Source organism: Pinus tabuliformis, chromosome 3_2, assembly GCF_031772625.1.
Source record: "Pinus tabuliformis cultivar Carrire ecotype Pingquan chromosome 3_2, CPIR1, whole genome shotgun sequence".
NCBI classification, from domain to species: Eukaryota; Viridiplantae; Streptophyta; class Pinopsida; order Pinales; family Pinaceae; genus Pinus; species Pinus tabuliformis.
Window position 1 is genome coordinate 430690643 of NC_142302.1, and position 15635 is coordinate 430706277.

The following is a 15635-nucleotide window of genomic DNA, read 5'->3' on the forward strand; positions in this document are numbered from 1 at the left end:
CACTTAAAGAGGCATTGGTAGAGATGAAATCTAATTACCCACACCTTCTTTCGGAAAGAGATCACCTACTCATGCTTGTTGAGATATACCATGATGCACTAGAAGGGAAAGAGGAGGAAGTTGACAGGCTTACCCATAAGCTTGAGATTATCTAGTAGTCCTTGAAGAGCACTCAGGTGGCTGTTCAAGAATCAGAGTTGCAGGTTGAGCAGCTTTGTATGAGATTGAGTTGTGTACATTCTTCATTCCCCATAGTAGGCGGTCAGTTAGCGATGGCAACCATCACACAAGAGGATGTTTGGGGCACTTATGGTTTGATAAAAGAGCCTCCTGTGATATTTGATGACGAGGAGCACCCAGATGAATAGGTGCTTGCAGAGAGGCCTCCATTAAAAATAATTAATTATTTTAATAAAACTGTCTCCGGGCGGAATTTCCCAAAATGATATATGGGTATCGTGGAATACATGTGTCCAAGCCTCCCTGCAAATTTTGAGGCTTAGAGCACATCTGATGCTACTAGAAATCAACATGCAAAGATGATAACGCACAAGGAGTCAACAATGTGAACCTAGACCTATCAACTGAATTGTTTTATGAAGAAAATGTTGTTCATAAGCCTACTTGTGTCCACAATTGGGAAAACCAATTGAAGGTAATCGCTAACAAGATTATGGCAGGCACGAGGCATTATGATGATACATAGGCATTAGTTGCAGATTATTGTTGGATGAATGCAATGGCACATGACAGTTTCGGAGGGGAGCCTTCACTTGCAGATTTCCGAACACTTAAAGAGGCATTGGTAGAGATGAAATCTAATTACCCACCCCTTCTTTCGGAAAGAGATCACCTACTCATGCTTGTTGAGATATACCATGATGCACTAGAAGGGAAAGATGAGGAAGTTGACAGGTCTACCCATAAGCTTGAGATTATCTAGTAGTCCTTGAAGAGCACTCAGGTGGCTGTTTAAGAATCAGAGTTGCAGGTTGAGCAGCTTTGTATGAGATTGAGTTGTGTACATTCTTCATTCCCCATAGTAGGCGGTCAGTTAGCGATGGCAACCATCACACAAGAGGATGTTTGGGGCACTTATGGTTTGATAAAAGAGCCTCCTGTGATATTTGATGACGAGGAGCACCCAGATGAATAGGTGCTTGCAGAGAGGTATGTCCCAGAGGGTTCTGGTTATGCATCCATGGGATGTGGGGACTAATATATTCAGATGAGGATACATCATTTGGGATCAAGGTGGGGCTTTCCATCATATACCGAAGGTGCACGATGATTATGGCATTGACGGGGTAGTTAACCCAGTGACCAAGCACACACATTCCTTCACACTTCCATTAGAGTTCTGGTCAACACTAGTGGCTATTGGGTTTGATAGGGGTGTGTGCAGGCTCCGGGCGATGTCCTAGCACATCGTCCATGTGTGAGGTTGTTGGGTGGTTAGGATGGGATGGCATTGGTATACTTCTAGGTAGGGCATTGTGTGGAGATGATGTTCTTCCATTGATGTACTAGGCATAGGGGCCATCGAGGATCAACGTAGCAGTGACACCCCCACTGGCATGTGAGGAGATATGCCACTTAGATTTACTAGGGCAGGTTGGGAGGGATGATTCGCATCACAGTGGATTCACTACTGGGGTGACAAATTCATTACTATATGTAGGATACTAGACGATATAGGGTGGTATCTAGTGGTGTATAGAGATGTGTCGCAGTGTGCATTGGTATGCAGAGGAGAACATGGATACATGGTTGTATGCAGTGGTGTATGGTGCTGCACAACGAGTTCTTGGAGCATTGCTTCCAAGGAGACTGAATGACTTGGACGTTAGGCATACCATTGGTTTTGGCTTACCTAGGATCGATGAGTGGATGGATAAGCATCATGGAGCATTGCACTCCTCAAAGATTGATCTTCGATTGGAACATCACTTGATCAGAGTCGAAGAGCATGAGACTTGCAAGAATGCCCTTGGGTATATGTACGGGTTCTTAATCACGCCCTTGGGATTGAACCACACATCTATCACTTTCCAGTCTTGCATACAGTGGCAGAGGCTTCTGATGTTGTTCTTTGATGCTCTCATCACATATAGCGATACATAGGGGGTTAACCTGAGACAATGTATCGTGGATAGGAGAGCGACTTCCCAGTTGAGGCATATGGTCGGTGCATGAGTTGACAGATAAAGGAGTAGGGATGGCGTTACCTACTGCAGAGTTAGCATATGTTTTGCCCCTGAGTACACACTTGGGAAGATGATCATGAGGGAGATGCATGACACACCTTTGGCAGGACATTCTGAGGCATTGTACGAGCCTGAGGCACAATGGATGGTAGACTTGTTTTAGAGGAGGGCGTGTAGGCTCTAGGTAGTATTTGGATACATCATTAGAAGACATGATAGCAGAGTCCAATGTGTGATTTGGTAGGAGCAGGGTAGTTTAGGATGCGCTAGATTGATTCATGTTACATGGTGTTCATGTATTGGTTGCATGCAAAGATCAGAGATGATGCATATATGGGCCCCAACAGTTAGCAATACTCATCGCAGTAGTCAATTATGACTAAATTGGCACAATGGTAACATGGCGGTTTCTTTTTGAGATTAGCATGGGACCCTGGCATTACAAGGCTTGACAACTCAGCTACCATTATGGATGAGCTGGTCTTTCCAGGGGAGGATCACTTAGATCTTCCATTAGACCTCAATCTTGTAGAGAATGTTTCACTTCTTAGTGATTAGTTGATGTTATGGGGCACCTCATTAGTAGGGTAGTATAATCAACAAGAGGAGGCCATGGTTAGTTCATGCGGACGAGGACCTTTTTTTTGTGGGAGTTGGATTGAAGTTGAACATCACCTTAGAGCATTGACGCTTGAGCTATTTAGTGCCATGTCACCCCTTTTCCTCCTTGGAGGGTGACATGTTGACCTAAAGTGACTTTGGATGGATTGCACATGATCCTTGAGATACATCTTGGAGTACAGAGCACTCATTATTCCTCATCTCACCCTTTGGTTGTTGAAGTTTCTAAATTTATTTAGTTTAGAAACCCTTCATGCACTTTTTCTAATTTATTCCTACCTACTTGTTATTTTTCTTTAACAAGTTATTTACAAATTAAATACTGAAAATAAACACCAGTGCATGCTTAACATATTACAGATCAACAACTAAAAGAAACAAGAACAAACACACCACATGACACCATTATTTTTGGACCAATGTCCCCGGAAAAACCCAATGTGGGAAAACTGGTGCAACTATCTGAGGGTTTTCTTATTAAGCAATATCAGAGTACAATCTGGGTGCCGAAATTGGCCTACCCAACAGAGAATTTCCTTTGCAGCTATACCTCATAGTTTGAGAGAAATATCCTGGCTGAAACCCTAGAAAACCCTTCCGACAGCGCCTCAGCACAAAACTGCTTTGCAACCCCACCGTCTACCCAAACTGGATTGTGTCAGCCCCTCTTTGTCTCATGCTGGCCCTGCATCAGCGTTTCTAGGCCTGTGTCAGCTCTGGGAGCCTCTGCGTCAGCTACGCTGGCCCCTCTAGTGCTCTGCGCAGCACTTGGCTGCCTCCGCGTGAGCCCTTGCTGGCTATGTGTCACCCTCCTTGGCTGCTACGCTGCTCTCCCAGCACAATCTCTGCCTTCTCTGTTTCTCTATACTCAATGCCCCTCAGCTGCTCTCCTGATCACTAATTCTATCTCTCTTAGCAAACCCCGCTCTAGAGAATAGAATGACTGATCACTCTAGTGTAATCTCCAAGTGACCCTCAAGCCTCCTCTTATACTTTTCTTGTTGACATCTCAACGGCCGAGATTAAGTCCCTAATCAACGGCTAAGATTAGATCTGGCTTGATCCATGTTTTTTGGACCATTCTAACACAGATTCATATTAATACAAATTAATATTTTATTTTCCCTAAGTTTAGACTTAGGGACTCCATTAAAAATATTAATTATTTTAATATCTCTTGATCTGTTTAGAATCTGCCCAAACCCTTTCTGGGTATTGGAGATCTCATGTGCCCCAACCTCTCCACCAAATTTCGTGGCTAGAGCACATCCGATGCTACCCCAAATCAATAGTCCCTCTTAGCGAGGACTATGCTCTAATAATACTCCTCACTCAGTATTACTCTGATCATCCGGCATCGATACCTGTGCTGATGCTAGGCCTTCCTGCCCAACATCCTCTGCACTGCTGCATCTTGTACTGCTGCCCATGGTTCTGCCACTGCCACTGCTGCATCTGTACGAGAGCTCCCTCTGCATCTGTGCTGCTGCTGGTCCTTCCTCCCAACACTGCATCTGCACTGCAACTCCCTCTGCATTTGTGCTGCTGCTAGTTTTTTCTCCCAACACTGCATCTGCACTGCACCTCCTCTCATCATGTTGCATCGTGCCGCCCACTGCTGCACTGCAACTCAGTTACTGAGAAGTAAGTAACTGATCTACCAACTGACCTCCCTATTGGGCTAGAAACACCCATTGATGCTGAAGCTCCCTCTGTTGCTAACAAGTTCTCCCTTTCTCTGACCTCTGCGCTGTTGCAACAACTCCCTGCATCTCGCATTGTTGCACACCTCTTTGTGCCTTCCTGCACTGGTGCAACACACCTGTGCCTCTCGCACTATTTTAGCCTGCTAGCTCTGCGTTGTCTTGGGACTTTTGCACTGTAGCTCTCTCTGCCGCTCCATTCGCATCTGTCTCTACCCACTCAGCCAGTCCTGCTACTCCTCGGTGGGGATCGCGGAGCAAGGTCTAATCCAAGAGGTTGGGTACCTCAAGGATCCTGCCCCTCATCGCCTGTAGTCCACCTGACTAAAGCTCGATGTCTCCCCACTTCCGCTCAAGTGGTGCGTATGCACTCTTGGCACAGCCATCGTCTGTTAAAACTTCCTTCTGTGCTCGTGTTGGCGCTGCCTTAGTCTCGGAAGACTCTCCCTTATTCTTCCTTGGGCATTGGGTCGCATAATGACCCATCTCCCCACATCGGAAGCACTTGATCTTGGAGAGATCTTTCTTCTTCCGCTTCTCTTGTTTTTCCTCAGATGCTAGGGACACATCCTCCTCCTCCTGCTTGACCTTGATCCCTTTGTTGTAGCTATCTGTCTTTGATTGCCGTCTGATCTCTTCCTGGCGAAGCGCTGCCCACATCTTGTCCCAAGGTAGGAGAGTCCCTCTGCCCAGGATACTCTGGACAAACACTTCCCAATCTTTTGAGACAGCATTTAGGGTTGTCCTCACCATAAGCTCCTGATCCGGTGTCGCTCCTATAGTAGTCCACTGATCTCGGATCTCATTCAGTGCTCCGAGGAAGGTGTCAATCGATTGACCCTTCTTCATCTGATACGACCTCATCTAGTTCTCGAGCAACATTCTTCTCTACACAGAAGTATGTTGGTATAGGTTCTTGAGAGCCTCCCACATCTCAACTGCCGTTTCCTTCTCGGCTATATGTGGTACCACATGATCCTTGACCCCGTCAAAGATAATGCACTCGGCCCTTTTCATCGCCTCTTCGTACTTGTCATTATCATTGGGATTGACTGGGATAGTTATAACCTTCAAGGCGAAGTTTTTGACACGATTCCTGTCAAGCACTGATAAGATTCTGGCCTTCTAAACTGCGAAGTTCGATGCTCTGTCTAGTCTATCCTGGACTCTTACCCCGTGTAGTGCCATGATGCTCCTCTACTTCCGTCCTGGAAGTTCTCTGTTCGACTCCTCTGAGTCTGTACTTCCCGTCTGGAAGTTCTCTTCTGGACTTCCTTTGAGTCTTGATTTCCCTCCTGGAAATCCTTCTGCCGCTTGTCGAGATGCCCCTTACTCTAATCGTCTTCTGCAACTGCACTGCTGATCTAGGTTCTTCGGCTAGAAACCTTCGGTAACAACTCCTCTAGCCTTGCTCTGTTAGGTACTGTTATGACTACAGTACCTCACCAACTCCGCTCTGCAATATCTTTGCAGCCTTCTAGACTGCAACAACTGCCTCTTTGTGAACTGCGTCAGCCCCTCTCTGCCTCACGCTGGCTCTGCGCCACCCCAGATGGGTCTGCGTCAGCCTTGGGATGCCCTGCGTCAGCCTTCTGGCCCTTTCTGTCAGCAACACTGGCCTCTCTGAGGCTCTGCACAGCTCCCAACTTGTTCTGCATGGCTTTGGCTGGCTCTGCGTCACACTTCTTGGCTTCTGCTCTGCTAGAAACAACTTTTGTCACCTCGAGACAGTTGTTTTCTGTTGCTATTGCTCCGCTCGGCTGATGTCTTTTAGTCCTCCTGTGATCTGCAATCACGCTCCGATACCATGTTGAAGTTTCTAAATTTACTTAGTTTAGAAACCCTTCATTCACTTTTTCTAATTTATTCCTACCTACTTGTTATTTTTCTTTAACATGTTATTTACAAATTAAATACTGAAAATAAACACCAGTGCATGCTCAACATATTACAGATCAACAACTAAAAGAAACAAGAACAAACACACCACATGACACCATTATTTTTGGACCAATGTCCCCGGAAAAACCCAATGCGGGAAAACCAGTGCAGCTATCTGAGGGTTTTCTTATTAAGCAATATCAGAGTACAAACTGGGTGCCGAAACTAGCCTACCCAACAGAGAATTTCCTTAGCAGCGATACCTCACAGTTTGAGAGAAATCTCCTGGCTGAAACCTCGGAAAACCCATTCGGCAGCTCCTCAGCACAAAACTGCTCTGCAACCCTAGCGTCTGCACAAACTCGACTACGTCATCCCCTCTCTGTCTCACGCTGGCCCTGCATCAGCCTTTCTAGGCCCATGTCAGCCCCAGGAGGCCCTGTGTCAGCTCTGGGAGCCTCTGCGTCAGCTGCACTGGCCCCTCTGGTGCTCTGCGCAGCGCTTGGCTGCCTCTGCGTGAGCCCTTGCTGGCTCTGCATCACCCTCCTTGGCTGCTGCGCTGCTCTCCTGGCACAATCTTTGCCTTCTCTGTTTCTCTGTACTCAATGCCCCTCAACTGCTCTCTCGACCACTAATTCTATCTCTCTTAGCAAACCCTGCTCTAGAGAATAGAATGATTGACCACTCTGGTGTAATCTCTAAGTGACCCTCAAGCCTCCTCTTATACTTTTCCTGTTGACATCTCAACGACCGAGATTAAGTCCCTAATCAATGACTAAGATTAGATTTGGCTTAATCCATGTCTTTTGGACCATTCTAACACAGATTCATATTAATACACATTAAGATTTTATTTTCCCCAACCTCTCCACCAAATTTCGTGCCTAGAGCACATCCGATGCTACCCCAAATCAACATTGGTGGCTTATTGTTCTCACTTGGAGGGTGACATCATGCTTTGGAGTATTTATTCCCACATGTATGGGAGTTTATGGCATATTTGTTATATTTTTGAGCTATGAGGTTGGCTTGTAATCTCTTTTTTGTGGAACACTTAAAGTGAACTTGTCAATAGGGGCGTTTAGTTGTTTTATTGATGAAGTGAGTGGGAGAAGGCTATTGCATGTAAAATTGTCTTTTTCAAAGCCTATAAGGAAACTCTTTATGTGCAAACATTATAATTAATTTCTCCTCTCACAAGAATGATAACTAGGGTTTTAGAAGTGGATGCCCTAGAGCGTCCCCTCTTACTCCATCATTGTCCTTCCTTGCTAGATTAAGGTGTTGGTCTAAAAATGTGTTGATCGCTGCTAGTGTTTAGGAACATATTTGTGTGTAAAAGGTGTTGTTTTATTGTTTAAAGGTGGCTCTAAATTGTAAGTTAGTCTCTATAAACTATATAAAAGCAAAATCTAGCATTATAGATTGCCTTGCATACCCTATACGCATTGATGTCACCTTTTTCCTTGATGTATTAATCACAAGACAGGAGGATGGGAGTTTAGGACATCAAGTATTAAGAAAGAAGAAACGTATTGACAACTACCTCCATGCAGACTCTGACCACTACCTTGCTAAGAAATTTGTGGTCTTGAACACCTTGGCCTTAAGAGCTGTAAGGATATCCGATAATGAACACTTCGTGGAAGAATTGAACCACCTTACTCAGGTATTCAAGGAAATTCGATACAAAACATATACATCTCTAAATCTATCAAGAGGGAAAAGAGAGGGAAGAACCCTCAAAACTCTGTAATGTCATAGCTTCCTATCGGGAAAGCACATCTTCCAGACATCCATGGTGTTTCTGATAAAATTGCCAAGTTTGTTAGGAAAAGGAATATTGGGTCTATATTCAAACCATTAGAGATGATCAAATAAAAAATGAAATCCATAAAAGATAGCATTGACCAACATCAACTCAAGGGAGTGTACAAAATTAATTGCTCTTGTGGTATGTGCTACATTGGTGAAACTGGGAGATCCTTCAAGGTGAGAATTAAAAAACATATAGTAGACATAAAGAATCAACACACCCGCACTTCTGCTCATTGTGGAGCCCTCCCTCCACACTAAACACCATATTTGTCTTGAAAACACAGAGATCATCTCCAAAGAAGACCACTATTTCAGAAGAAGATTCAGAGAAGCCTTGGAGATACTAAGACATCCAAACAATCTCAATCAAGATGGTGGACTTGAGGTAAGTAGTAATTGGTTCCCTCTCATCACTCAGCTCATCAACCCCTAGTTTCTTTATTTGCCCCTTGTTTTTCTTTCTTTCTCCTTATGTATCTATTTCCCTTTCTCCCCTTGATTCTCCTTATGAAACTCCCCCCATCCTCCTCTCTTGACCTATTATCCCTTCCCCCACCATCTTTCCTGCTTTTTCTTTCTTTCATTGTCACATCTTCCTTCATTAACATATTAATTCATCTCTATAGACAAATTATTACTATTAATAAGGGTTTATATTAATATTATCACACTATTAACTTTAATGGTTTTAAATATTAATACTATTACCCATGTAATATTAATAATCCATTCTAGGTTTTACTTATATTATTATTAATAATTCATTCTATGATGTAACTTATAATGTTTAGGTCTAGCATTAATCACTCATTTTTAGGTTTAGGTCTTATTTATGATTCTTTAGTTAGAGGACTTATCTTTATTATTAAAAAAATTATTAAGACCAATAAGGGTTTATATTAATATTATCATACTATTAACATTAATAATTTAATATTAATGCTATTACCCTTGTAATATTAATTACTCGTTCTAGATTTTTCTTGTAATTAATAGGCTGTGTTAATTTTTAGGTTTAGGTCTTATTTATGATGCTTTAGGTATAGGTCTTATCTTTATTATTAAGCAAATTATTAAGACTAATAAGGGCTTATATTAATATTATCACACCATAACATTAATAGTTTTAATATTAATACTGTTACCCTTTTAAAAATATTAATATTTCATTCTAGGTTTAACTTATAGTTAATATCGTGTCAATAATGATATTACACTTATAATATTTATAATATTTAGAATTCATTATTTATTCCATTAACCTTACAATACATATATATTAATACCTTTTATTGTTTTTAGCTTGTTAGTTGTTAGGATTTTAACTATCGACTTATTTGACTTCATGCTTCCCTCCCTTTCTTTAGATTTATATCTCATCTCTTCTCGTCCTCTCAAATCATTCTGTCCTGATGATGGGTCTTATTTTGGACTTGAAACCTTGACTTACAAATGAAACTATGGATCATATTCTGGACACATCTCTTCAAAGCCCTAAATTTGTTTGCTTTAGTTCATCTCTAGTCTCTATAGGAAACCCTTCCTCTTTTATTGTTGAAGATCACTTGAACGGTTTTTCTTAGGCTACTATATGCCATTGCATGCCCTAATCTTGAAGATCATTCAAACCCTAACTTATAACCGTCCTCTTATTGCTCTAATGCTAGAGTGCTTGAACCCTAGCATTGAAAACTTTGTTCATCTTTTGCCTTGCCAAGCCCTCTATGCATCCTTAGACCATCAAACACAAGTCACCTTGAGCTATAGCATCAGAATACCTTATAGGTGATTTAGGGAAGCCTACATTGTGGTTGAATTCCTTTTAAAGAGTAAGAGGTAGGTTGCTGAGGTGATAGTGCTAACCCTTCCTTATTGTTGCAACAATTTCTGGCCCCTTTCTTGGTGAGGCCTTGTATCGGTCCTTCTAGATTTTGTGGCAATAGTTCCCCTATCTCCTATCCTTGAACCTTGGTGGAGCATAGGATATTGAGAAAGTAGCATATATATGTTGAAGAATCTAGCGCAGTTAGGTATAGTAGGATTCTTCTAGACTTGATAACAATTTGTGAAGCACTTTTACAATTTATCTTGTTAGCTTGATCTTCTTCTCTTATTATTATTGTGTGTGTGTTTACTTCATCAAACTGCTACCAAAACACAAGAAACAAGAACACAAGATATTGGCTCTCTGCCAGGGCAAAACCTCTCTCTCTTAGAGAGGAAAACCCTTTCGTAAATTTCTCTTATTGAAGCTTCTTATTGATCAATGCCAAACCCTAGACCCTTGACAAGAATATCCTCCAAGCACAAGTCAAGTCCTTCCTTCTTCTGACACTTTGTTTCCCGACACTTCATCCTCCTTCTTCCAGCACTTCGTTCCCTGACACTTCGTCCTCCTTCTTCTTCCGGCAACTGGTGATAGACCTTGTTATGTGAGCTCTAGAAGAGATACTTATCTTTGATCCTTGGTGAGGTCCTTCACCTATGAAGATACCTTCCTTCTCTTGTCCAACCGAGCTTCTTCTTTGATGTGTAGATGTAGACTTGATATGACAGCACTGCAACCCTAGTTTCTCGCACATGTGGGAGGTTTCCCTTATGTTTTGACCCTTTTCTTCTTCGCTTGAGAGAGTCTCTTCTTCGCTATAGTTGGAGGCCTTATAGGCCTAAGTTTCTAGCCCAAACAATGAGAGATATGAGACTGTGATGTTGTTGCTGTTATGACCACAGAGAGACCTCCTTTTTCTCGCACGTGTGACTGTGATTTACCCTTAGATCAGCCCTTTCAACTTCGGTTTTGTCTTCTCCTTCTTCACTGCACTAGAGGCTCCTTTTATTCGACTTCTTTTACCCTTTACTCGGCTTCTCTTGCTCGCTGATTTTAGAGGTATGCTTGCTTGTCGTTGGAGGAGTGGACAACCTCTATGTATAGAGGACTTTCCCTCCTTTAGGCCGACTTGAGGCCGACTTGAGGACTTAAGGTTGACTTGACTTTTCCACTTTGTTTTTGCTTCTTTGGTGATGTCATTTCATGGAGAGGACTTATGACTTTGCTTGGAGGGATATCTTTGACTCTAATACATAAATATACATGGTGTAACATGCCCTTAAGGGTCTTCAACATTTCTTTTGACTCTTTGACTTTCCTATAGCACTTTGACAAGTGCTAGACCTATTTCAGTGAGCAGGAAACTCATTGGCTCATTTAGCCACAAGCTTATTGAAAGTAGCCCATCACTCCTAGGATCTATGGACTTCCGAAAATCCATAAGGAGGGAGTCCCCCTTAGATCCATTGTCAACACCATAGGAGGGCCAACATATCTTCTAGCTAAATATCTAGCCTAGAAGCTTAAACCCCTTGTTGGCCTCATGGAGTCTTTTGTCAAAGACTCCTCGTCGTTTGTCAAAGACTCCTCGTCGTTTGTCAATGAGTTAAGGGATGTGAAATTTGATCCTAGAGACAATCTGGTCAGCTTTGATGTAGTCTCCCTGTACACTAATATCCCCATCAAGGAAGCCATGGAGGTCATCTTTCGCCTCACTGATCCTGACACTGCTAGATTAGTCGAGATCTGCCTCACTTCTACTTTTTTTTTTTTGTTTTGAAGGGAAGTTCTATGAACAAACTTGTGGTGTGACCATGGGCTCCCCCCTATCCCCTATTGTTGCTAACTTGTTTATGGAAGACTTTGATTCTAAGGCTTTGGCCTCAGCTATTTTTAAACCTAAGCTTTGGAAAAGATTTGTAGACGACACCTGTGCTATTTGGCAGCATGGTCAGGATAAGTTAGATCTCTTCTTCGAGCATCTTAATAATCAATCTAACTCCATAAAGTTTACCATGGAGAAGGAAGTTAATGGTTGCCTTCCTTTCCTAGATGTCCTCATTTCAAAGAAAGATGATGGCTCGTTCTCCCATCAGGTGTTTCGGAAGAAAACTCATACTGAGCAGTATCTTCATGCTAGGTCCCATCATTTCCCTGCTCAGAAGTTAGGTGTTCTCTGCACTTTAGCTACTCGTGCTTTGAGGGTTTCTGATGAAGACCATTTTTCTAAGGAGAAATCCCATCTCCTGAAGGTTTTTGTTAATAATGGTTATAGTAGGCAACAAGGTCTTAAAGCTTTCCTCAAAGCTAGCAAGGGTCCTAAGGTTAAGAAAGACCCTAGTGATCGTAATTCTGGAGTTCACCTCCCCTTCATCCAAGGGATGATAGACAAGATTGCGAGAATCCTTAAGAAGCATAATGTTCCCTCAACCTTTAGACCCCTCAACACCATCAGAAGTTCCTTAAAATCGGCAAAAGACCTTGTGGACCCTAAGGATATGAAAGGTGTTTATATCATCCTGTGTTCTTGTGGAACATCTTACATTGGTGAAATGAGGTGGTCTATTAATCAAAGGATTAAGGAACACGCTGCTGATATTAAGCACGAAAGGACTTGCTCTTCAGCCTTAGCAAAGCATGCAGAGAAGACAAAACATCATATATGCATTGAGGAGGCTAAGGTCATTGCGAAGATTTCTCATTTTCATCACCGTAAATTTAGGGAAGCCATAGAAATTGAGAAGAGGCCTAGTAATCTTAATAGGGATGATGGTTGGAAGATTAGTAGCTACTGGGTTCCTGCCCTTTCCTCTTAGTTTCTTTTCCTTTTCTTTACTCTTTTTCATCTTATCGTTTCTTCTTTCATTTGATTTCCCCTGGGGTTTATTAATCACCCTTTGTCTCTTTTCTCCCTCGTCGTTTTATTTTTATCTTTTTATTCCCTTTCGACTTTAAAGGTCTTTTAATTAATTTTCTTATAGGTTAATGCTTCCACTGTTTTAATACTATATACATATATTTAGTAATTTCTTTCTCCTTTCTATGCCTAAATTCAAATCTTCTTATAACTATTAAAAAAAATAAAATAAGAATTACACATTGCATATACATTTATTTATTTTATAACCAAATTAGTTTATAATTAGTTATTGAATCTATTTAGTCTATAATATTTAAATTCACCTTTTGACTAATGAAATGATTTTTCCTAAAATAATGTGTACTATATTTAGGAGTTTGTTTTTTATTCTTTGTTTATTTATATTTATATTCTTGGTCATGTTATTTTTATATAATTATACATATAATTAAGAATTTTAGTTAAAATTAAATTAATTAAATTATTTTAAAATTAATTAAAATGAGTTTTCAATTTATTTATATTATTTCTTCACCGTTTTCCTCACCAAGTCAAATTTCGCTGTTTTTATAACCGTTAGAAGGCCTTATCTCCCTATTTAACTTGCCTCTATGATCTGATTCTTCATCTTGTCCTGATGATGAACCACACATGTTGGTTCGAAACGCGTTGACCAAAATCTTCCAATGTGATTTCTTCTGAAAAGGATTTCAAATATTTCTTTTCTTTTATAAATACAAAGATCAAAATTACATTTATGAAGACCGAACCTAGTTACACTTTCTTCAACAATAGAGAAATAGCAAGTTGTTCTAGTCACTGAATTTACATCCCAAGTTCAATTCTCTTCACACATTGAGGGGTGTGATCTAAGACTAGGCTGGCTTCCATGGAAGTCTATCGTCCAAAGTCCGTTCTCTCTAGTTTTTACAACACACTATTATTGATTGCAAACACACCACTTTGAATGATGTTCAATGTTGTAGGTCACTACACATTCATTTGAAATTTTGTTATTTTGTAATTGTGTATGTTTCATGATTCCCAAGTTACTTGGTATTACATTAGTTGCTCAACTCAATGACATTGATGTCCTTATGTACTGAGAATCTTCACTATAGGTTTTAAAGCAAATTCTACATCTCAAACTTGCAATAAAGGTTAACCTGTAACTTTAACTAGAAAGGTTCATCTTCCTTTATTGATTTGCTTGTATCTGTATTCCATGAAGTGCCCAATACTTTTCAACTACTCCTTAGGATTCATTTTGGAGGTCTAGACTCTACTCCTTAGACATGTGCTCTAGTGAGTATTTTTTGAACTCGATATTTTACAGATTTTGGGTGTGTTATTAGTTCATTTTCAGATTGTCTATTGAAACTAGCTTATTCATTTGTACATGTTGCTTGATACAAAGTTATTAAGAAGAATGATTTTTGGGGAAGTAATTAGTGAGTTACATTTGCATTTAGATATTCTCTATTTAGTATTTCTTATATAGGGAAGTTATTTATTGGGAGCATGTTGGTTTTATCCCTGCAAAATCTCTTATGCCTAGGCTATCCTTCTACAGTGAGCACCACCATGTCCAAAAATAGTAACATAATCCTCCTTTATTATGCTTGATGATATTGGATCCTCGAGGAGAAATCAAATGTTGGATTTCACCAGTTTTATGCCATGGCAGACCACAATGTGCCCAGAGAATAATACATCTCTAGGTTTTCCTTTTTGGTGGTTGACAACAAGGAGATATATTTCATGTTTCGGTGTCTGATCTATTATTGGATTGGGGCAGATTTACTATGGAGTTGTTCATACGTGAGTTAATTTATTGTAGGAGTAGCACATTTCTAAATAAGTACTTAATACCTCTTCCAAGTCAGAACTATAGGTGATACTCTGGAGGTTCTAATTTCTCATAGGGACACTACACTATTCTTTAGGTCAAATTAGTTGACAGCACATGCAAAATTTAGAAGAGATCCTTGTTGGTCTTCCAGGTTTGTTGCTACACACTTTAACTGTTCCATGCATGTGAATATACACTGCCTTTTTCAATCGTCTTTAGATCTGAGACCAATTTTAGAATCTGGATATATGAAGAGAGACATATCTGCCTTAGTAGGAGTTACCCAACTTCCGCTGAGGATTGCAGAGGAGCCTCTGATAGTCACAGATTGTAATATCTATGGAAATCTATAAGGAAAAATAATACTCATTAATAGCGACAATTTATTTTCTGCTTCATGGTGTCTCCTTCATGGTTATTATAAAAAACTGGATTGTTTTATGTTTTATCATTTGTATTTCTTGATTTTATTTTGCACTTAGCTTAGGTTGAATTAAGCACTCCCTTGGGCTGTCAGAGATTATGCATTTGATAGTCCCATTGATTGCTATTTGGTCAATGGTGGACATTAATATATTTTTTTTTTCTTGAAGATTTTCTCTGGCCTGTTGTGTAACAGAAGACAATACACCAAATTTTTATGTACAGGTCCCTGATGAAATCCTTGTGGAGAGAGTTGTTGGAAGGAGACTTGATCCTGTGACAGGAAAAATTTACCACCTGAAATATTCTCCACCAGAGACGGAAGAAATTGCACAGAGACTAACTCAACGTTTTGATGACACTGAGGAGAAGGTATGCTTGGTAATGTTTGTGCTGCCGAATTATGATTAAGTTCTTTGAATTTTATCTGTTGAATAATTGC

At 40.7% G+C, this 15635-nt stretch overlaps 1 protein-coding gene across 3 annotated transcripts in view; it reads left to right on the top strand.

Annotated features, from left to right (window-relative positions):
• The window catches only part of LOC149181167 (adenylate kinase, chloroplastic-like), a 230748-nt gene that overhangs the window by 169327 nt on the left and 45786 nt on the right, over positions 1–15635 (top strand). For all 3 annotated transcript variants that reach the window (XM_089416476.1, XM_089416475.1, XM_089416477.1), the window contains one exon: positions 15419–15565. In XM_089416476.1, coding sequence (XP_089272602.1) covers positions 15419–15565 — 147 coding nt within the window. The remainder of the gene's footprint in view (positions 1–15418; positions 15566–15635) is intronic.